This window comes from Sarcophilus harrisii, chromosome 2, assembly GCF_902635505.1.
Source record: "Sarcophilus harrisii chromosome 2, mSarHar1.11, whole genome shotgun sequence".
Lineage (NCBI taxonomy): Eukaryota > Metazoa > Chordata > Mammalia > Dasyuromorphia > Dasyuridae > Sarcophilus > Sarcophilus harrisii.
This window is the reverse complement of record NC_045427.1, coordinates 17,104,990-17,128,912: the sequence shown is the minus strand read 5'-3', so window position 1 is coordinate 17,128,912 and position 23,923 is coordinate 17,104,990. Positions and strand designations below refer to the sequence as shown.

General features: G+C 36.3%; 1 protein-coding gene across 1 annotated transcript in view; it reads left to right on the top strand.

Annotated features, from left to right (window-relative positions):
* ADAM7 (ADAM metallopeptidase domain 7) overlaps positions 1 to 23,923 on the top strand; it is a 66,898-nt gene that overhangs the window by 26,515 nt on the left and 16,460 nt on the right. The window contains exons 8-15 of the mRNA XM_031949194.1: positions 971 to 1,002; positions 1,261 to 1,310; positions 8,037 to 8,108; positions 12,473 to 12,642; positions 13,538 to 13,622; positions 16,751 to 16,881; positions 20,881 to 21,055; positions 23,177 to 23,266. Of these exons, the coding sequence (XP_031805054.1) occupies positions 971 to 1,002; positions 1,261 to 1,310; positions 8,037 to 8,108; positions 12,473 to 12,642; positions 13,538 to 13,622; positions 16,751 to 16,881; positions 20,881 to 21,055; positions 23,177 to 23,266 (805 nt within the window). The remainder of the gene's footprint in view (positions 1 to 970; positions 1,003 to 1,260; positions 1,311 to 8,036; positions 8,109 to 12,472; positions 12,643 to 13,537; positions 13,623 to 16,750; positions 16,882 to 20,880; positions 21,056 to 23,176; positions 23,267 to 23,923) is intronic.

Sequence of the window (23,923 nt, the reverse complement as noted above, 5' to 3'; positions counted from 1 at the left end):
AGGGCTAGAAAATATGTGCAAAAATAATTATAGCAGCTCTTTTGATGGTAGCAGAGAATTGGAAAATAAGTAGATGCCCATCAACTGAGGAATGGATAAAGAAATTATGGTATATGAAAATTATGGAATATTATTGATTTATAAGAAATGATCAGCAGATTGATTTCATAGAGGCCTGAAGAGACTTACATGAACTGATGCTAAGTGAAATCAGCAGGACCAAGAGAACATTGTACACAACAGGAAGATTATACGATGATTAGTTCTGATGGAAATGGCTTTTTTTTTTTAACAATGAGGTTATTTAAGCCAATTCCAATAGTCTCGTGAGGAAGAGAGCTATCTGCACTCAGAGAGAGGACTGTGGGAACTGAGAGTGGATCACAACATACTATTTTCATTTTTTGTTGTTGTTTGCTTGCATTTTTTCTTTCTTATTTTTTTCCCTTTTTGATCTGATTTTTCTTGTGTGTGCAGCAAGATAATTATGGAAATATGTGTAGAAGAATTGTACATGTTCAACATATACTGGATTACTTGCCATCTAGGGAAAGGAGTAGGGGAAGGAAGTGAAAATTTGGACACAAAGTTTTGCAGAGATGAATGTTAAAAATTATATATGCATATGTTTTGAAAATAAAAAGCTTTAATAAAAAAAAGAATGATAAGAAAAAAACCAAAAGAACATACCATCTGCATCCAGAAAAAGAACTATGGTGATTGAATGTAAATCACCACATGCTATGTTCATATCTTTTTTTTTCTCCCTTGTAATTTTTCCCTTTTATTCTGAATTTTCTTTCCCAAAATGATTCATAAAGAAATATGCATTTTAAAAAGTTAATGTTATGCATGAACAGAAAAATTAAAACAATTCAACAGTTTAAAAAAGATAGGTGAGAGAGAAAAACATAGAAAAACTTATAGATGAAAAAGGAAGTGAGAGAGAAGAGATCAAAGAAGAGGAGAGAGAGAAAAGAGAAGATATGACAATGAAGGGAAACAGAAGGGAGAGACGCTGAGAGTGTCAGAGAGGCAAAAAAAAGATAGAGAAATGAGTCAGAAAAGTGAGTCATATTTGTATTGTTGATATTACTCTCCATTTCTTCAGCTATGCCCCTTTCTGCTTCCTTTGCTTTATCTGTAAAATATTAATTAACTGATTTTTCCATGTTATGGAATTATTTAGATGAAAAGCATTGACAAAAAGGGACATATTAATGGTTTCCTTTTAATCTGTCATAAAGATGCAGCTGTACCTAAAAGAAAAGAAGTACATTGAACTCTTCATTGTTGCTGATCATGCCTTGGTAAGTTTTCAGAGGAATGGACTATTGGTCATCCAACAGTTCTGTAAATGTACTTGTAGCTCTTGGAGATTGAACAATCTTGGAGTAGGTCCTCTTGGAGTTTTGTTTGAAGAGCTCCAATGTGAAGTCCACCTGGAGAGTCTCTGTGATGGGTGTCTCTGTGATGGGTGTTTATTCTGTGTTTTCAGAGTTCTATAAGACTGTAGGATTAAGATCTGGAAGAATAACAAAAAACATCAACTTACATTTGTGGAGGATTATATATTTTACAAAGTGCTTTTACAATACCAAGAAGGACATTGGTGATCCAATTTCAGTCAGTAATGAGGCCAGAAACTGTTGAAAAGGGCTGAGGAGAATATGAGAGGTAAAAAACTGGAAGCAACAAATGTCAGTAGTTCTCCTCTGCCTCTTCTCCTTGGATTTTGCTATGAAAGGGAGAAGAGACCTATGATATTAACTTGAAAGAAATGGGCAAATTTTCTCCTTACAGGACATGATACATTGTCAGAAGAGTTAATCAGATATTTTTTCCTTTAATAAATAGGGAATGGGGTTTTGGAGTATTTCCAGAAATTATAGTGATATAAATACACGGCACCAAAAATTGTTTTCTTTAAATAGAGGAGTTAGTTTTAAAAAGGATTAAGGCCTCCTGAGAGGACTTGAGGTATAAATTTAGAGAGAAGAGACTGGTGATAGCTTCTGTTGCTAAATTTAGGTCTTTAGTTAATCAGTAGAGATGAAGGAATGGGATAGGAAGGTTGAGGAGAGAAGAAACAAGTACTCTGTGCTATGCACATTATGACTTCCTGAATTTTTAATGCCTTCTTCATCTATTAATTTTTTAAAGTCTAACAATAGATTACTATCACTATTTTACAGATGAGAAAACTGTGTCTTAGAGAGATTAAATGATTTTCCCATGGAGGCTTGGAAGTGTTGGCAGTGGGAATCAAATTAAGTTCTTTCTCATTCCAAGATCCATATTGCTATTCCAGGTTTGCTTCTTTTGAGAACTACCCATGCCTCTGACATTTGTCAATTAGGAAATAGATTTTAATTTATTATTTTTACAGCTACGTGGTGCCATCATGCAAAGCACACTGGATCCAGAGTTGGGAAGACCTGAGTTCAAGTTTGACCTCAAAATACTAGCTGTGTGTCCTTGGGCAAATCATGAACCTCTCAGTCTCAGTTTCCTCTCATGTAAAATAGGGATGATAATGGTGCCTATTCTGGGAGTTACTGTGAAGATCAAATGAGATTATATGCATAAAGAACTTTGCAAATCTTAAAGTACTATATAAATGCTAATTATCATCAATATGATCATTATCATTGATTTGCTTCGATTCCTTCAAAATTTTGGTTTTTAGATATTTATCAGGGAGCTTTATCACATTGATGTTTTTTTAATTTTTTAAACTCCTTTTTTTTTTTTTAAAGAATGTTCTTGATTCATTCTTTTTGTTGTGAAAAATCTTTTATATGCTAAAATAATCCATTCTATAGTTTCCATTTTATTTGATGAATTTTTTAGAATTTTCCAAGTCTCTACAATTGGGATAAATATTTTAGTGTCTTTTGATTTCATATGATGTTTCTATTTAGATCATTCAACGCATTAAGTATCTGTCTATTCATCCATCCATTTATCTATCTATCTATCTAACAGGTTAGATATGATCCCATGACCCTTTGTTTGTAGTAGAGTATATATGTGTATTTATATGCATGTATTACATTTTTTCTACATATTTCATCTTATCTTCTGAAGATCCATAGTAATCTAGGAGTATGATGTGATAACTTATTTCTCATTAATAATCTTGTGATCAAATTAATTAGCTAGATTGCCTCAGTTCAAATTCATTTAATAAAATGGAGAAATTTTCCCCAAATATAGTTATTCTTGTTTGTGTATAACTAGACATTACAATTTATTGGTGCGTGCACATTTATAAATGAACAACAGCATTAAAACCATGAAGACATATGTAGTTATGCATGATATTTTTGCTATAACCAGCATAACCACCAGGGTCCCCTCAAACTTTCCTTATGAAAGTAAAGGACTCCTTTTTATTTTTCTGGAACCGCTTACTTCATTCAATCATTACAAATACTGATTAAAGTCTTTTTGTGTATTTTATGTTCTTCCTAAAAATCAGTCTTCTCTTCAATAATCACAGGAAAGAATCTCCCAGCTTACTTCATGCTCTTTAAAGACTTCTCATACTTCTATCTTTTTAGGATTTCCTCATAAAATAACACTTGACAATTCACAAGTAAGAAATCCATCCATTTTCATTTTTCTTTTCTCTGATCTCTTTAAATGTCATCTTCATGGATAGCAATCAGAGCTTATACCTCTTAGCTTGTCCCTATACTATCTTTCCTCAACATTCCACCTGCCTTCTCTTTGATTTTTAAAGCTATGGTCGTAATAGCTACAGATTCTAGCTAAAGATTTTGAGATACATATTCAAAATAAACCCTTTCTAGATTACCATATTCCTCTCTCATTTCCTTCTCTGTCAAAATGCTGGGCATATGTTTGTATAATGCATGTGGCACTTTATACACATATATACACACATATATGTATATTGTATATGGCACTGATACATGTATAATTATATCCACATGTACACATATGTGTATATACACAAATACACACATATATGTATATATATATACATATATGTGTATATATGTACACATACATACATATATATACACATATAATAGGTCTGATCCCATTTTTTCACTTTGTTACTATCCAACTTTATGGACACTTAAAAGGTCAATAAACATTTAATAAGTGTTTTCTATGAACCAGACATTATATATGGTGGATATGCAAAGGCAAAAGACTATGCTCTTGAGGAACTCCCAACCTGTTCTTTCTCTTGTGATTTATGACATTGTATATAATATCCACAGATCTTTTTAATGCATTACAGGAGTATTTCATTTCTGTAAATGAAATACTCCCTACTTTCAAATACCTTAAATTTTAAGGGGTGGATGTGACATATTCAGAAATAAGTGCATGAGATATTAAATAAACACAAGTGATGGAGGGAGGGGACAGTTAGTTCTCAGTTATCTAATCTGTTTTCTTTAATCATTTTTTTTTGTTTTTATCCATTTTCAGATAGCCTTTCACAATTATTAAAAGACTTAACTTGTAGAATAATACTGACAATGAAAAATCACATTACAGAAATAGCAACAACTATTGTGAAAAATAATGATGATAGAAATGCACCACATCAATATGTATGGGATTCATGGGAGGCCTCATGGAGCAGGGGCATGAGCTGTGCTTGATACTACTTATGATAAGTTGAGAAAATCTCACTGCTGATGGAAGCTTCAGTTTCTTCATCTGTAAAATGGGGTCAGATTAGGTGGCCTCTAACATGTCTTCTAATCAGTCAATAAAAATTTATTGCATATCTACTAGGTATCGGGCACTGTGCTAAAGACTAGGGATACAAATAGAGACAAAAAAGAAAGTTCCTTGACTCAAAGAGCTCACAATTTAATCTTTCAGTTTTTTTCTCTGTGATATATTTTTTTTTTCTTAAAATTACACTGGTATTTTCATTATAATAGGGAAAAAATACTCCTTCAATGAAAGTGGATCTTTGATCAATGGGGAAGGGAACATGGAATACTTCCAGAAATAATTATGATATGAATGCAAAAGTCTTAGAGGGTTTCCTTAAGAATTAAAAGTTTAGCTGGTCATATGACTAATATATATCTGAAACTGGATTTGAACACTTCTTCCTGAACCTCAGGATGACTTTCCTCTGTAACACCACCTCTTGTAATCAGCATAAAGAAGGAATGACAGATCCCTAAAAGCACATTAATAGCAGCAAAAAAGGGGAAGTAGCTGGATGACACAGTGGATATAGCACTGGCCTTAAAGTCAGGAGGACCTGAATTCCAATCCTGCTTTAGATTCTAGTTAACCGTGTGATCTTGGGCCAATTCAGTTAACCTTGATTGGCTCCAAATCAAACAAAAAAATAAGAATAAAAAAGCAAAAAAGGAAAAACAAAAGGAGTTTGGTTTGAAAAATAAATTAGAAGAAAATAAATTAATATACCAAAAGCAAACATTAATAAAGGCAGAATTAGAAATAAATGAAGGAAAAGGAAGGACTTGTAATGTCAGATCTCAAAAAAACTGTTAATTAGGTCACTTAAAAAGTTCTAATTATAGGATCTTGTTTTCTTAGAGGTGGCATAGTGTACAGGGGGACTGGACCTGTAGTCATTAAACCTGAGTTCATTTCCAGCCTTAGATATTTATTAGTTGTGTGATCCTGGGGAACTCACTTAATCTCTACCTGCCTCAGTTTTCTCAATTGCTAAGTAGGGTCAATAATACTATCTACTTCACATAGTTGTTATGAAGATCAAATGGAATAATATTTGGAAAGTATTTAACCAGAGCTTGACAGCTAAAGGGTGCTTAATCAATACTTATTCCATTCCCCTTCAGTTCAGAATTCTTTTCATCCTATCCAGAAACATGCATGTTAGTAGTAGTCTATTCATGTAATAGATGAGGAAAAAGAGACCAGCAGGCTTTAGTAAGTAAGGCAAATCTCTTCAACATGACTTCCTCATCCTTTGGCTTTCTAAGCTCTTTTTCAGTACAAATCCTGTAGTTCTATGGTTCTCAAATCACAGAATGATATTAGCATAAAGGGTACTTGAGACAGTCAGCAGTCTTGACTTCTACTCCATGCTTTGTCATAAATCATACTTTATGATTATAATTTTTTTTTTAATTTAGACTTCTATTTGCTACTCTGAGAAATGAGGGAATGGATTATGTGATTCCCAAAGTCTTTTCTGGACAGCTAGGTGATACAAGAATAAAATGCCCACCTCTTGAACTCAAAGGACCTAAGTTCCAATCTAGCCTCAGATATATACTATGTAATCTTGGGCAATTCACTTCCTCAGTTTCCTCATCTGTAAATGAGGTGGGAAAGGAAGAGACAAACCACTGTAGTATCTTTGCAAAGAAAACTTCAAGTGGGATTGTGGAAAGTCAGACACAATTAAAATAATGCAACAATAAGTTCCTTTATAGCTAAACAGCAAATGTTATTCCTATTTTCAAAAAAAAGAAGAAAACAACGATGGAGCAGCAAAGCTGATTTCGACTTGTAGGAGAATCATAGACTACGTCATTAAAGGGATGATTGCTAAACACTAGAAAAGGACAAAATAATTACAAGAACCAACATGAGTCCATTCCAATCAGATCATGTTACACAACTATTATTTCCTGTTTTTTTTTTTTACAAGATTCTAAATTAGTAAATTAAGAAAATTTAGGGATATAGTTTACCTGGATTTTAGCAATTTTAATAAAGTATCTGATACCTTTTTTTTTTTTTTTGCTGAGGCAATAGGGGTTAAGTGACTTGCCCAGAGTCACACAGCTACGAAGTGTTATGTGTCTGAGACCAGATTTGAACTCAGGTCTCCTAACTTCAGGGCTGGTGCTCTATCCACTGCTCTACCTAGCTGTCCCCTGATACTATTTTCATTGAGAAAATGGGAAGATAGACACTGATAATAAAATTAAATAGATTCAGAATTGGTTGTATGATTATACTCAAACTGATGTTATTAATGGTTCAGTGACAATTTAGCAGTAGGGGTTATCTTCTAGGGATAAGGAAATGGTAGTTTCCCTATATTTTATGTTCATCCAACCTCCTCTGGAGCCTTTGTTCAAATGAGCATGACAGTCAAAAAAGAAGATCATTGCAAAGCTAGAGTGTAAATAGAGGTGAATAACATGATGGCAATGGGTGCTGAATTATTTTAATACATAGAAAGGAGTATGATTAACTTGGAGAACAGATGACTCAGAGAGGATTTCATAGTTATATTCAAGTATTAAAAGACTGTCACTTCAAGGATTTATTAGATTATGTTTTTCTCCAGAAGGCAGAAGAATGGATGGAAGTCACAAAGATGATTTAAGCTTGATGTCATGAAGACCTTTCTAACATTTCTTCTGTTGTTCCCCGTGGGACTTTCTTGGAGCACTTTGTCATTTTCTCTGCCAACTCATTTTATGGATGAGGAAACTGAGGCGAATAGAATTAAGTGACTTTCACAGGATCACATAATTAGTGTTTAAGGTCAGATCTGAACCTAGGAAGAAGAGTTTTCTGACTCTAGGCATTCCATGCCCTACATAGAGTACCATCTAAGTCCCCCAGGGATTTTTAAACTAATGTTTAATAATTTGTAAGGATTATATTATAGAATTTATAAATTATATATTTATATATAATTATAAATATATTATATATATGGTTTATAAATTATAATATATAATTTATAAGGATTTTTATTCAAATAGACATTGTACTATATCATGTTTGAACAACCTATGGCTCTTTCATTTCTTATTCTAAGGCCAGAATTTTTTCAGGAATTGATTAAAAGTCAGTATAAGAGGAGGAAAAACAACTTTTTCTTCCATTATTACTATTGGATTTTTTCTTGGCTATAGGCATGAATGGATTGTTACCCACATCAATGATGGAAACAGCCACATTGATAATATCCCAGAGCCATTAGTATGTTGGGTCATCTTGAAATGTATAAGCTCTTTTCTAGAGCTTTTCTTTTTGTGTCTAACAGAGGCTTCCCAAAATTGTATTTCCAGTACCGAAGACACAATCATCTGCAGAAATGGCTGAGGACCCGGATTTTCGGCATGGTTAATTTCGTCAACATGGTAAGTAAGATACATTTCAGTGTGACTGAAGCTCAAGTACCATGGAGAGGTCCTGGATTTGCTTGAACAACACTAATGTACAAGCACCTGCAAGACAAATTCTACTCATTAATTGTGTTCATTACTTCTTGATCTCATTATAAATAATTATCTCAGGTAACTCCCTAGGACCAGATGGGTTGAAAATGGCCTTAATAGAGCAATATTCTATGCCAGGCGTCCCCAGGTTCCAAAATCAAATTCTTCCTTTATTTCTACACATAAATGAAAGCAGGCTTATTTAGAACAATTTGCCAATAATATCTGTTGGCACAAGTATGATTATCTTAATTTTGCTGTTGTTCAGTAATTTCAGGTCTTTTGTGACCACCTTCGGGGTTTTCTTGGCAGACATTTTGGAGGGGTTTGTCATTTTCTTCTCTAGGTCATTTTACAGATGAGCAAACTGAGGGAAATGGGGTTAAGTGATTTGCTCAAGGTCATACAGTTAGTATCTTAGGTCAGAAATGAACTCAGGTCTTCCTGGATTCTAAGCCTGGCCCTCTATGTACCGTGCTCATCATCTGCATTTTACAGATGAGGAAACTATGCTCAATCATACTAATTATTAATCAAGATGTGTTTATTAAGTAGAAATGATATATTTGACTCACAATAGATCATTAAGCATATATTGAGCACCTACTATGTGCCTGGCATTGTGACAAAAAAATACGGAATGCTTGCCATCATAGGGAACATATAAATATATTATTAGTAAAAGGAGAATAAAGACTGTATTTGTGCTTTTGCTGATTTGGAAGGAACTCTCAGGCAAAAAAAAAAAAAGATCCTTTACCAATACTGTCATCACATTTTCTGCTACAGCCTTAGGGAGCTTCCTGGCTCACTAAGAGGTGCAGGAGTTACTGTCAAGATTTCATGGCAAAATGGTAAGAATGTGTTTCTCACAGGATTCACCCCCAAATCTCCCAGGTTTTCAGATTAGCTCACTATCATGACACCATGCTGTTTCTCACATGTAAATAGATACCAAAGAATGAAGATTTTTTAGAAAGAAAGCATTATGGGAGAAAAGATTTAGAGCAAATGATGGCTGAGAATGTGATCCAGTCTCTTTCTTTTATGATTAGAATTAATAGGGTAGAGATTACATAAAGAATTTGTCCCAGTCAAAAATTAAGTCTTCCTGATTACAAATCCATGTTCATGAAAATGATAAATTATCTTGACTTCCAATACTTTCATTGAATAGTTCTCTACCTTTCTGTGGGGCTGGGAAGCAAATAGGGGGTACTATAGTGCACAAAATGCTAGACTGATAGTCAGGAAGACTCATCTTTCTGAGTTCAAATCTGGCCTCAGACATTTTCTAGTTGTGTGACCCTGAGGAAGTCATTAACCCTGTTTGCTTCAGTTTCTTCTTCCGTAAAATGAGTTGGTGAATGAAATGGCAAACCACTGCAAGATCTTTACCAAGAAAATCCCAAATAGAGTCCAATGGAGGTTTCAGGCCTCAACTACTGCTCTGTCTTTACTGTTTTATCTTCCCATTCTTTATCGTTTAATGAATCAGTCCAAATCTACAGTACTCTCTATTCTTGAATTTCATGCCTTTTGCCCTATTGCCACTCATCTCTTGCCAAAATGAAACCCTAATTTATTCCATCATCTGCCTCCTCCCTTCCTACTCAGGTTCTGCTGAATAGAACTGAAGAAATTTCTCATGGAATTACGCATATTGGGCCCACTACAGCTGCCCTCCTATGGCTTCAGTAAATACTTCTGTGCTGATGATTCATAAATTGATTTTCCCAGCCCTAATATTCCTCCTGTTCTCTAGTCTCATGTCTCCAACTGTTTATTGGATATTTTGAACTGCATGCCCTGTAGGTAGCTGAAACTGAACAAGTACAAGAATAATACACTTCTCTTTTCTGCAAAGCTATCTCTTCTTCCTAACTTCCCTAGTACTACTGGGGGTACCATCTTCTTCCCAATCACAAAGGCTTGCAGCTCTTGGGGTCATACTCAACTCTGCACTCATCTTCACCTCAACTCATCACCATATTCAACCCAAAGTCAAAACCTGGAGATTTTATCTTTACAACATCTCTTAAATATAACTTCTTTTCTTCTGTGACATTATCATCACCCAGGCACAAGTCCTTATAACCTCATGCCCATACTTTTGCAGTGGCCTACTGGTTGGGCTTCCTACCATGAGTCTTTTCTCATTCCAGTATATCCTGCACTCAGCTTTCAAAATGATCTTCCTAAAGCTTTGGTCTGACACTCTTAATCATCTACTCAACAAACTCCAATGCCTCTCTATCTTTTGCTCTGGGTCTCTGTCTCTGTCTCTGTGTCTCTGTCTTTGTATGTCTGTCTCTTTGTGTGTCTGTCTGTGTCTCTGTCTCTGTCTCTCTCTGTCTCTCTCTGTCTCTCTGTCTCTCTCTCTCTCTCCTTACCAAGGGGCAAAGTTTACTGTAATTGTAATCCTATTGCAAGTGGACTCAATTCTAAGAGAATTCAGCAGAAAGACAGAAGCAAGGAGATACATTTATGCAGCTTTCAATCATTGGCATGCTAATTATATGGCTCAGGAGTAGTCTCCAGAATTTGATTATCACTGAAAAGATTTTCACTACTGTCTCAGGAGTTTGGTCTGTGGGCCTATCCTGAAGCCAGAAGCTATCTGACAGTTTCTCTTTCTCTCTCACCCACAAACTATCTCTTCTGCTCCCCTCTCTTTGCCTCTCCTCTTTTCCCTTCTCCTCTCTTCTCCTCTTCTCTCTTTTCCTCTCCTCTCCTTTTCTCTCCTTTCCTCTCTTCTCATAGAAAATTTTCTGTGTAGCATTCAAATATCTTTATAAGCTGTTCAGTCTTCTTAAACCCTACACTGCCTTCTCCCCAGTCAAACACACTCACACTTTCTCTGTTGGCTCTTTCCTACTCCCTAAAAAGATATTCTATTGATTTTGGAGAATTCTTCCTCTTTATTTCTACTAGCTGGCTCACTTCAAGTTCCAGATAAAATACTGCTGCCTATAGGAAGTCTTCCCCAGTCTCCTTTAATCCTAGTACCTTTCCTCTACCAATTATTTCCAATTTACCCAATTATCATAGTTTATTTGTACATATTTCTTTGCATGTTGATTCTTTCATTAAACTACGAACTCCTCTTTTGATATTGTTAATCGTGATCAACTCTTTTTAGCACCATATGGAATATTCTTGGAAAAAAGATAGTGGAGTGTTTATCATTTCCTTCTCAGCTAGTGTTGCAGAGGTAGAAAACAGAGTTAAATGACTTGCTCAGGGTCACTTAACAAATAAATGTCTAAGGGCAAATTTGATTTCAGTAGGATGAGTCTTTTTGACTCCAAGTCAAGCACTCTATGTACTATGACATCGCCTACTTGCCTCTATGAACTCTTCTTGAACAGGGATTATTTTTGCCTATCTTTGTACATCTATAGCACAGCAAACACAAAAACACACTCTCTTTCAATGTGTTTCTTTCTTGCTGTCTCTCTTTATGTATGCACTTATGTATGTATGTATGTATTTGTAGGTTTGTATATATACTTACACATATAGGTGTGCAAATATATATATATATATATATATATATATATATATATATATATATAGAGAGAGAGAGAGAGAGAGAGAGAGAGAGAGAGAGAGAGAGGAAAGAGAAATAATAGACTATCTTTCCAGCTCTTTGAGATGGCACCCTCTACTTGCCTACTATAAATGTTTCCTTAGTACTTAGCACAGTGTCTAAAATCTAAGAAATAGTTAATAAATGCTTTTTCATGTAATATCATACTATGTGCAAGTTACTGTGTTAAGTTCTAGCAATATTCATTTTTATAATGTAGGATACCTAACCCCAAGAAGCTTACATTCTAATGGGAAAAGACCATACATAAAGGTGAATGAAAAGGAAAGAGGGGTCAGCTTTCACAGAAGTATGGCATAGAGATGGCCCAGAAAGAGTTTGCAAGTCCTGAAAAAAGGACTGGAAAATAGTAAAATTGATAATTTGGGTCTGCTTTTCTTCAAAAACCATTTTTTATTCCAACATAATATAATATATTTTAGGTCAAGGAATATTTCATTTTTGTCTTTATGTTCTTAATATATAACATAATGACTGAAGAAAATTAACAAATGTCAAAGGAAGGGAGGAAAGAAAGAAGGAAGGAAGGAAGGAAATAAGGAAGAAGGAAGGAAGGAAGGAAATAAGGAAGGAAGGAAAGAAGGAAGGAAGAAAAGGAGCGAGGGAGGGAGGGAAGAAGGAAGGAAGAAGTTTGACATAAAATTGTTGTTATTGTTGTTTTTCCTTTGGACAGCTTTATAAAACCTTAAATATTCAAGTGATCTTGGTTGGTCTTGAGATGTGGACAAATGGAGATAAAATAGAAGTCAATTCAAATCTGGGCACTACCCTTCTTTACTTTGGTGGCTGGCAGGAAACAACCTTGAAAAAAAGAAAGAATTTTGATCATGCTCAACTACTCAGGTGTGTGATCTTCATCTTCTTCCCTGGCATTGGACAGGACATCTACGGGCTGGGAGTCTTTCCTCTCTGCTCTGCAGACAAATACTTCTGGGAGGAAATCCATTTGGATTTGTGGGGGTGGGGAAAGTGTCATAGATTAGCCCACTACATTGAGTCACAGTGAATTTCCCAATGTTCTTTTTTGTTATTTTTTTATTAAAGTAATTTTTTTCTTCCTAACTCTGATGAATAATAGATAAAATGACACTGACATTGGAATTTATTTTTGTTTGACCAAGTAAAATAAGAAGGAAAAATGCCTCTGAGTTTCCCTTATTTCTCAAGACCTCATCTCTTTATCTATGGCCTGTGCTCATTATATAATCATCAGGGCCCTATGAACAAGCCCTAGTTGGACTTGCCTCTACTTGGATAACACCTGGAAATCAAAAATGACTGAATTTGGGATGGAATCTTAGAGAATATCTAATAAAGACTCGATACAAATGAAGAAATTCATTTTAAGAGAGTTTAAAGGATTTATCCAAGGTCACACAGATAGAAAACATCAAAATGGGGGAACTGAAGCCAGATCTATGGCTTCCAAAATTATTATTGTGACCCCTTTTTAAAAAGAAAGAGGCAGAGGTAAGGAAGAAATATTTTCCAGGCATGAGGCTGTGCAAAGACATAGAGGTGGGAGATGGGATGCTCTTCATTGGAAATGGCAAGTCAGCTAGATGGGGTCCTGATCACCCCAACTTCACAGGATTATTGTGAGGATCAGATCACATAGTAATTTGCCAGACAGCATACCATGAAATATCTATTATTAATATTTTCATACCAACAACAATCCTGGTTCAAGAATTCCTTGTATCATCGTGAAGAATATATTTCTCTCTCTTACTTACAGTGGAAATTGGCTCTCACAGACTGCTCAAGGAACAGCCTATCCCTGGGGGATGTGTGTGCCCTATCATTCTTCCAGTATCGTGAAGGTGGGGACTGTTTAAAATGATCGAGGATGGTTTAAACCAAAGGTTCTGCTTTGTAGAGAGTTACCTCAGGAAGAGACATGGCATATATTTGGTCATTTCTTGGATCTAATGTGCAGAGGCAGATTTGGGATTTAAGTCAGAAAAGGAAGGTGGTATCCATTACAGAATAGAGAGTAGTTTTGATTTCAGAAAAGATCTAGATTTGAATCATGTCTCAGATAATTTTGTTGTTCAGTCATTTTCAGGTATGTCAGATTCTTCATGACCCTATCTGAGATTTTCTTGATAAAGATACCGGAGTGATTTTCCGTTTCCTTCTCCAATTTATTTTACAGATGAGGAAACTGAGTCAAACAGGTTAAGTGACTTGCCCAGGATCACATAGCTAGTAAGTGTCTGAGGATGGATTTGAACTAAGGGAAAGGAGTCCTTCTGACTCCAGGCCTGGTGCTCTGTGCTGTGGAAGCACCTAGCTGCGCCCAGACCCTTATTATTTCTTTAACATTAGGCAAATTGTAGAATGTAGCTGAATTTGAGTTTCTTTTCTCTAAAATGAGGGGCTTAGACTAAATGATTATTAAAAATCCTTCCAATTTTAAATGTTATTATTCAAATATGCTTTTAAAAATAAAATCCTATTAGAATTAACACATAGTACTATAGAACGCCCCTAGGAGATTAGTGAGTTTTCCATTATTAGAAGCTATGGAGTAAAGACAAGAGGATTACTCATCAGATATGTGGTGTATTAAGTAGCCTTTGTGGTTTTTTTTCCTGCTCAAAGTTTGTGAATGCCCTTCAAAATAACCAAGCTCTGGCCTTTTCTTTCTTGGAAAATATAAGATGAAAGTTTCATTGGTTACTTTAGTAAAGGTGGTGAAATAAAAGCAGTTAGAATAAGTTCAAAATTAAAAAAATAATAATAAATGATCCATGAAGGCAAAATATCAAGACTATAAAATGTCACATACCCATAAATGGTAATTATTTATTAATACTTTATATGGGACTTGATCACTGATGCAGCAAAGAGAGAAGGCGTCCTTCTTTCTGATGAGAAAATACAGTGTAAACAACTTCATACATCATGCTCAGACATCCATCCAAACACTTGCCAGAAAGCTGCAGGCATGCAGAATTTCTAAGTTCCTATTTTATTCCTAGGAGATCTTGCTTGCTCTTATTTCTTTCAAGCCAAAGGACCCTTTCTTACTTGAACCTCCTATTTTGGCAAGGACACAGTAGAAAATCTGTACTTCCAAACTTCCCTATGCAGAGAAAATAAAGATGGGAAAAATTGTTTAGATTATTTTTTCTGTAAGCCAGGCCCCAAATTGGCCCATTTTACTATCTTGATTCTCTTGACATTGGCTTTATAAGCGCAGCCATTGCAAAGAGTCCATGGCTTTATTTATTTTTTTCACCATGACATTTCAGTAACAAAATTTTTGCGTCATAAACACAGGACAATATAGTCTGGATTGTTTTCACTATGGTATTTAACATCATCATCTAATGATGTGGGATCTATAAACTAGATTGCAGCATTCCCAAGGCAGTAGAATCAAAGGACCAACTTTCAGGCCATCAGATGTCCTACCTGGGATTCATCCCTATATTAAAACAGATATCACTTGAATTCTATTCTTGGGCATGTCACCTGGCCTGTGTATTATTTAGACAGTTCCCTAAGATTTATCTTACAAGTCATCAATGGGTTGTTTTTTTCTAATGAAGAGAATGCTTCTATCAGGAGATCCCTGACCTTATAATAATAGTATGTCCTTCCCAAGGTTGTTGTGAGGATCAAGTCATATAACTGTAAAGTATCTTAGTACTTTACAATTTACTTTACAGTACCTTCACATAGGAGGTATTATATGTTTTGGTTATTATTATTCTTGAAATTGTAGACATTTCACACATCCACTTGAATCTAGAAAAGAGTCCCCTGAGTTGAAAGTATAAAGAAAGCACTAATACTGGTCACACACTTCTTTTGCACTTTGGTTTGGCAATTGAGGCTTCTATACTCCTTCCTGGATTTTCCAGTCATATTTCCCAACCTTCTCTGCCCCTACTTCCTCCTTTCCAACTCAAAGATAGTTAATCTGCTGCTGGGATAAGATCACGCTTTATCTTTGTAAACACAACAATGCCTTGTACATGATAGGAGCTTAGAATATTCCAAAATCAATTATAAGGATAAAAAGAGAGCAGTGAGCTATTTGATGCAACAGAGTTTTATGAATACAAAAGAATACCATTATACCAAATGGACAAAGTCTAGTATCAGAGAATGTAAGAGCTGGAAAGCCCCCAGAAGATAGAATGTCAGAATTTGGAGGGACCTTAGAATAGAAAGTGTGAGAACTGAGAGATACCTTGGAACATAGCATGGACTTTAGAAGTGATTTTAGATTATAGAACAAAAGAAATCTAAGATATGCTTTAGAAATCTAGTTCAATCCCTCATTTTACAGAGAAGAAAGTTAGATTAAATCATTTCTTGATGTCATGAAGGTAGTTGAATCAATTCACAGACTGTTAGAACTGAAAGGGATTTTAGAACAGATAACACAAAATATGGAGGAATCTTATAATATAGAATGTCAGAGTTGGGAGATATCTTAAAGCAAAAAAAAAAAAAAACAAATTATGAGTAGGAAGGACTTGAGAACAGAGAATGTTGAGTTGTAAATATCCTAGGAAAGAGAATATGAGAACTTAGAACAGAAAATGCCAGAGTGGGGAAGTTTTTAAAGCAAAAAAAAAATTACAAACAGAAGAGACATTAGAATCTGCAATATCAGAGGTGGGAGGAACCTTAGAACAGAGAATATAAAAATTGGAAGGGCTGTAAAAACAAAGAATAGCAGAACATTGAATGTCAAGGACAGAAGTGACTTCAATATATGAAAATTTGCTGAGAGTCTTAAGAATTAGTCAGTCAAATTATCAAAATTATCCTGTTCTCATTTTTAAAAGGAGGTCAGTTGCCCAACGTCACTGGTCAGGAAGTATCATATGCAGCATAGTGTCCCATGCCTCATGCCTTCTACATCAGTTATATTTCTGCTGTACCTCATTGTATGCTAGATGTCACTAATGCATATTTATGGCACCAGGATCACTTACACGACACCAACATGGTGGCTGACAAAATGGCCCACGAGCTGGCTCATAGCCTTGGAATGCAGCATGACACCTATCCTTGTGCCTGCACCTATGGGCGATGTGTGATGGATGGAGGAGGAAGGTGAGACTCTTGCTTTTTTGGGGGGAGAGGAACATACATGACATTTCTCCAAGTAGCTTCAGGTCTCAATTTTGTTTAGTGCCTCTATGTTATTGTCCTGAGGAAGTAAATGTTATTTTTTTTGTATTTCTACACCTTAATTTGTCTTCTACTCATAAACAAATAGCTTGGGATAAGGTCCTACTCAAGAAATATGACAATATGTAATTGAAATTTCCATATAATTACTCATTAGGGTGATCATTCAAAAATTCAGGATCAGTGTCCATAGACACAAGTCCCAATTAGTTTGAACTTGGAGCTGCCCTGGAACAGTCTCCTGTATTCTTAGCCTGATCCCAGTGATCCAAGAGGACCAACTGATTCCTTGTAACTAGTGACCTGTAAACTAATAAGAACATGCAAAAGATCTCCCAATTTCTGGAAGTAGCTTCTTCTTGAACTCAGGGGAGATATTTTAGAATGGATGTTACCTTGAAAAGGATTCCCAGGAACTGCTCTGGAATTTTGGAGGAGACTCCCATAGGTTAATCATGACCAGAACTTCCTTAACAGCCAAAGCCTGGACCCCTTAAGCAAAGGATACTAAGGATTTGGAAAATTGTCATTCTGGCATTGGATTCACATTGGAATTATACATATGAATCTCAGTGCTAATCCACTTAAATTTGTTAAACATCTGAGAAGTTCCCAGTGTATATTTCTTCCCAATGAGGTCACAATAGATGGAAATTTTATGGCTCTGCACCTCAAGAAACTACTTTACTAGATAAACTAACTAATGCTCACAAATCAATGAACTAATCAATCAAAAAGAACCTATTCAGCACCTATGAAATACAAGGCACAGAGCGTAGAAAGATAAAAATGAATTAGTCTCTTCTCTCAAGGTGTTTACATTCTATAAGGAACATAATGTATATGTCAGAATAGTCACCAAATAGACACTGGGTGGTTTGAAGAAGGGAGGATACTATTACCTGGGGGGCAGTTCTTAGGTAGAAGGTAACATTCAAGCTGGGTCTTGAAGAGGATAAGAGACTCTAAAGAGCTGAAGATGAGAAGTCATGGAAGACAACCTCTGAAAAATCATAGAGATGAAAGAAGGAAGGTTGTGTATGATGAGAAGTACGAAGAGCAGATCAATTCAAATAAAGTATGTAGGGAGTAATGTGGAACTGGGCTGGGAAGGTAGGTTAGGTTTTTGAAGGGAAATGATTGTAAATTTGCAATGTGCCAGATGACTATGTGCCAGTTGAACACATGCTAGTCATTAAGCTAATTGCTAGAGAAAGAAAGAAAAACAAGCAAAATTGTTCCTACTGAGAGAGAGATTATATTCTAATGGCAAAGATAGTGCACGAGTACATGAGTGTGTGGTTGGTTATGGTTTGTATTCCATCCCAGAGGTAAAAAGAGAGAAATATGGCAGAATGTTACTGAGAGAAAATTTGTAAGATAAGGATAGGAATTGGGCTCTTGAGAACTCCCAAATAAAGAAACTTCTACATACAGGTCAACTTTGCAGTTGATCATTTTAGAGTTACCCATAGTTCAGAGGGTAAGTGACTTGTTCAGGGTTCACACAGCAAATGTGCATTAGTGGTCAGACTTGACCATAAGTCTTCCTTTCTCTAAAGCTCTATACACTATACCACACTGCCTCTTCCTGGAGTGCAGACATGAAGTGTTTTAGAAACTCAAGAAAAGAAGATTAGTATGGGTGTGAATGATCAGAGTAAGTTTTATAGAAGGGGTGAGACCTATGATCTATCCTGAACAATAGTAATGTTGAGGTATCAGATATGCACCATGGTGTTGCCTCTGAAAAAAATTAGGCTCAAACAGTATGCAACCCAAGTCAAGGTATTTTGATGAGGTTTACACACTCAGTGGGTGAGCCAAGTTTTCCTAAGGAGTCAGTAGCCCAGCAAAGCAAGACAAGGATTTTTTTTTTTAATTAAAGCTTTTTATTTTCAAAACATATTCATGGATAATTTTTAAACATTGGTCCTTGCAAAACCTTGTATTCCAAATTTCCCCCTCCTTTTCCTCTTCTCCTAGATGGCAGGTAATTCAATGCATGTTAAATATGTTAAAATATATGTTAAATCCAATATATGTATATATATTTATACAATCCTCTTGCTGCATGAGAAAAAAATGGATCAAGAAAGGGAAAAAAAACTGAGAAAGAAAACAAAATGCAAGCAAACAACAACAGAGAGAGGGAAAATGCTCTGTTGTGATTCACACTCAGTCCCCACAGTCTTTCTCTGGGTGTAGATGGCTCTCTCCATCACAAGATTATTGGAACTGATCTGAACCATCTCATTGTTGGAAAGAGCCACAAGACAAGGATTTTTAGAGAGGAAATGGTGCTGACTGCATCACAAAATATGTAAAAATTCAGCTTTTAGGAGCAATGTGTTAACATGGGGAGGTCCTAAAGTCTTGGTGGAAATATGCATGTGGTTACCTAGAACTCATATGGAACAACTCACTTAGGGGGTAGTGATGTATAGCAATGGTATTATTACTAGCATAGGTTCACCCAAAGACAACAAACAAGGAGACCTGTATAGGTGCCATGTCAGAGAAATATTTATTGAGGTTTGCAGTCCAATGTCCTGTTCTGCATCCTGTTGATGCTACTTTCTTATTGGCCGATTTCTGTATTATGTTTTGGGGGTAACAGTCGTGTTGTCACCTGATGATGTGGTTACAGAATCTGCCTTCACATTCATTTTTCTAGTAATACCCATGATTATTTCTGCAGGGTTCTAGGTCAAGGGCAGATTTGGGCTGGGGGCAACCATCAGAATCCATCACTAAGAATAGGATCAACAGAGAAGAGGAAGAGATCAGACATTTGAAAATCATTGTCTTAGGTTTGGGGGCCCACATTTTGGGATGAGAAGCTGCAGGCTATTCAGATAATGCTGAGGGACTTCAAAATCCTATGCTATAGGAGAGGAGCAGCTGAAGGAGTGAGACTATTTAACCTAGAAAAAAGAGGGCTGAGGGGCATTAATGGAAATGTGACAGGAACTTGAGTGTAAAATATTTAAAGTGCAACAAGTCTCCATGGAACAAATTGTCTCATTGAATTAGCCAGTCTGAACATGTGTTTGCTTGTAAATACATACAAAAGGTTAAAACAATTAATTGTGTGTGTGTGTGTGTGTGTGTGTGTGTGTGTGTGTGTGTGTGTGTGTGTGTGAGAGAGAGAGAGAGAGAGAGGGAGAGAGAGAGAGAGAGAGAAATTGCTCCTCCTTTTCCCATTACCATATCTTTGACTGACCATGACCCATACCTAGAACACACTCCCTGCTTTGCCTCTGCTTCATGGAAACATGTTCTTTAATATAGAGTTCAGGCACCAATTTCTGGCTAAAGTTTTTCCCAATCCCCGCCTAGATTTAATTATTTTGTATGTATTTTGTTAAGGTATAGATAAATAACTATCTGCATAAATATACATATCATATACATATACATGTACATATTCATTCATAGACACATACATATGCATACACCTGCATACATGCTTATATTACAAACACATACATATGTACAAATATGCATGTGTGAAGATATATGTAAATTTATTCTCGCTGCCTTGCTCAGTAAAATGTGTGCTTCTTGTGAATAGGAATTGCTCTGTTGTTTGTGCTTGTAACCCATTATCTAGCACAGTGCCTATCGTACAGTAAGTGCATAATAAATGCATGTTGATTGAATTATTGATTAATTTCTAATATAGTTTGTAGAAGATCTATTTTTGATTTTAAAAAAAGAAACCTTTTTTTTTTTTTTAGAAGTATCTAAATGCAGTTCCAAATTGGGAACTTGAAGAGTTTGACTAGGAATAACAAAAAGGCTTTTCATATGTATTAGAGATGACTGTGTCCTTCTGGAGCACACCATTAACCCTACCCTTGTACCTTACCGTCTTCAATTACTAATCGTTCTCTTTTTTTGCTTTCTCATCCCCAGCATCCCCTCCCAAGGATTCAGCAAATGCAACCGCAACCAATATCGTCAATATCTCCTGGATTATAAGCCCATGTGCATCCTTAACGTCCCGCTTTCCAAAGACATTATTACATTCCCGAAGTGTGGGAACCAGATATTAGAAGTGGGAGAAGAGTGTGATTGTGGCAGCTTGGAGGTACTTAGAAGGAGTGGGTGTTTATTGGTGATCAGATACGCCAGGAAGGCAGAAATTCATGAATCCTGACAAGTTAGCAAACAAAGGATGGCAATTAAATTTGAATTCAGTCTTAAAATTCACCAGGGCTCATATCAGTCCCTGTGTTATCATCAATGAATCATAACTTATACAAATGGAGCTCGATGGAGACCTGGAGCTTTCTGGTTTCCAGTTTCTAATACCTCCCCATCAGAACCTTAGAGGTTATCCAGTCTAATGTCTGGCCTAACACCAGAACCCCTGCTCCAAATGACAGGCAGACAATACCTGTATATCACACACTGTGCTAATCCCTAAGATTCAACAATATCTGCCTTCAAGGATCTTAACTTTCTAATGGGGGAAGGCTTTTAGAGTGTATTAGAGATGACTATATTATAAAGGGGAACTAATGTGGTCCCTGCTAGAGCCATGAAGGCCAAGTCCATTGAGTCAGAAGCACAGCATAGTGGGCATAAGCCCATACGCCAAATGGAAATCTTGAATGGAACAGCCCAGTGAGAAAAGGGAGCTGATGTGACACAGACACATGCCAAGGTGAGGAGGCAGCTGAGTCATGACAGAGAAATCCCCCAAAGCAGACACACAGCAGGGGAGGGGAATGAAAATGGCAAGTGCTTCTCCCACCTCGGCTTGAAGACTTTCTGTGACAGGGACTTAATTGTTTCCCAAAACAGCAATTTTCATTTATGAACAACTTTAGTAGTTAAAATGTTCCTCGTTTTGTTGAGCTAAAAATCTGCCTCCGTGCTCCTTCTGTAATTACTCTAAATTTACACTTTGAAGTCAAGTAGAATCATTCTACTTTCCATTTCATTTAAATATAGGTCTCCCAAAAGTCAGGGTAGAGCTTAACAAGGCACTAAGATTTTGGGGACACCTTGGATTTAAGGTCAATATCGTGTCTCCTCTGATCCTTCTCTAGGCAACACATTCCCAGTTCCCAGGACCTCACATATCCTTGTTTTGAAGCCTTTCCCCATCTGGCTGTCCTGAGGAGGAAGTATGTATTGACATGACAGGGTGTTGGACCTGGAGTCAAAAAAATCCTTGTATTTGTACTTCCTCAAGCCAACAAGTATCTATAAAGTCACCTATACAATGAAGGATCGGGACTTGATAACTGAAAATTCTAACCCTTGGATTCCATGATCTAAAATTATTCTCTTCATAATTATTATAATGACTTTATAAAGGAAGCCTGTCCCTTTCCTTAACCTTCTCAAAGGGAGCATGCATATGTGAAAAAGAGCCTATAAACTCCTATAGAAAACCCTTCAGGATAAGTTCCCTTGTATAACTGTAGTCACTTTATCTTCCCAAATCTCAGTTTCCTCTCCTGTAAAATGAACAATAGCCCTTAGAGTCTTTTATAGTTATGATTTTATAGAGTAGGGTAGGACAACTGGGACTTTGCCCTATGGATGAAATTTGAGGGTGACCCAATAATATTTTCAGCTTTTTGACAGAAAGTTGAATAGCACCTATGTAATTCATTAATTAAAATACGAAGCTCCAAGATAGCTTGCCATTGCTCCCTATAAGCAAGCTACTTTCTTAGCTTTCTGACAATCATCCTTCCCCATACATAGTGGTCCCACTAGTCATGTTAAAAAGTTCTTCCTGGGGTTAACTTACCCTAAGTACTCTTTGAATTAGGGATCCACTTGCTCACACTAGATCACAGGCAGCTAGGGAGTACCATACTGCATAGAGCTCTGAGTCTGAAGTCAGGGAGATGAGTTTAAATCTAGCCTCAGATACTTAGTAGCCATGGGATTCTGGACAAGTTACTCGACCTTTGTCTGCCTAAGTTTCCTCAGTTATAAAATAAAGAAAATAATAGTATCCAGAGTTGCCAGAAGGATCAAACGATACATGTACAAAATGCTTAGCACAGTTCCTGGCAGGTAGTTGACATGATATAATTGTTCATTCCCTATCCATTTGTGCTTTAAAAGAATTATTTCATAGATGTGTTGAAAATATATTGGAGCGGTAAGAAGTCGTGAGCTGTACCAAACAAGGACCAATTTATGATGTGCCTTCTGTCCTTTTCCTGTTTCTTTCCTCATCAAGGATTGTACCAATGTTTGCTGTGAGGCGAATAAGTGCATCCTGAAGCCGGGAAGTGCCTGTGGAGGGGGAGAATGCTGTGAGGCGTGTAAGGTAGGATGTCCTCTTCCACCTTAACATTGTCTTGTCTTTAGCCAATTTCAGACAGACACAGGAAGTCAAAGAGCATCCCCTTTTCCTGATTGCTTCATTGGATGTGGGATATCAGTAGATATATCCAGGTTTCACAGACAAACAACAATCAGGTCAGCAGTTTAGTCTGAGAAAGGACCTCAGTGTCTTATGTCTTATCCCACCAGGTGATCTTCAAAATCTTAAGACAATTCAAATGGAAGCATTTTGGTTTCCTGGCATGGTGCTGGTAGATTGTGCAAATTTCCTATGAATACAACAATTAGGTCAATGCGACAGCTCTGGTAGTTTGTCTAATATTTGTATTCTCCCATACTTTCCTCTGGAACTTCCCAAACACTGAGCTATTTATGGTAATGCAGATATCAATCTCATGAACAATATGGACATCCCTGGAAAATATACTGCCACAAGAAGTGAAGTTATCTACCTCATTCAAAGCTTCACCATTTATGTAAGTGAGGGACACATATGAATGGTGTGGTGCTGGCTGATGGAGGATCTGTGTTTTCATGGTGTTAATCCTTAGGCCAAAATTAGCACGAGCAGCAGAAAATCGATCTGTGCTTTGTTGCATCTCAGCTTCAGAAACTGCATTGAGTGCACAATCATCTGCAA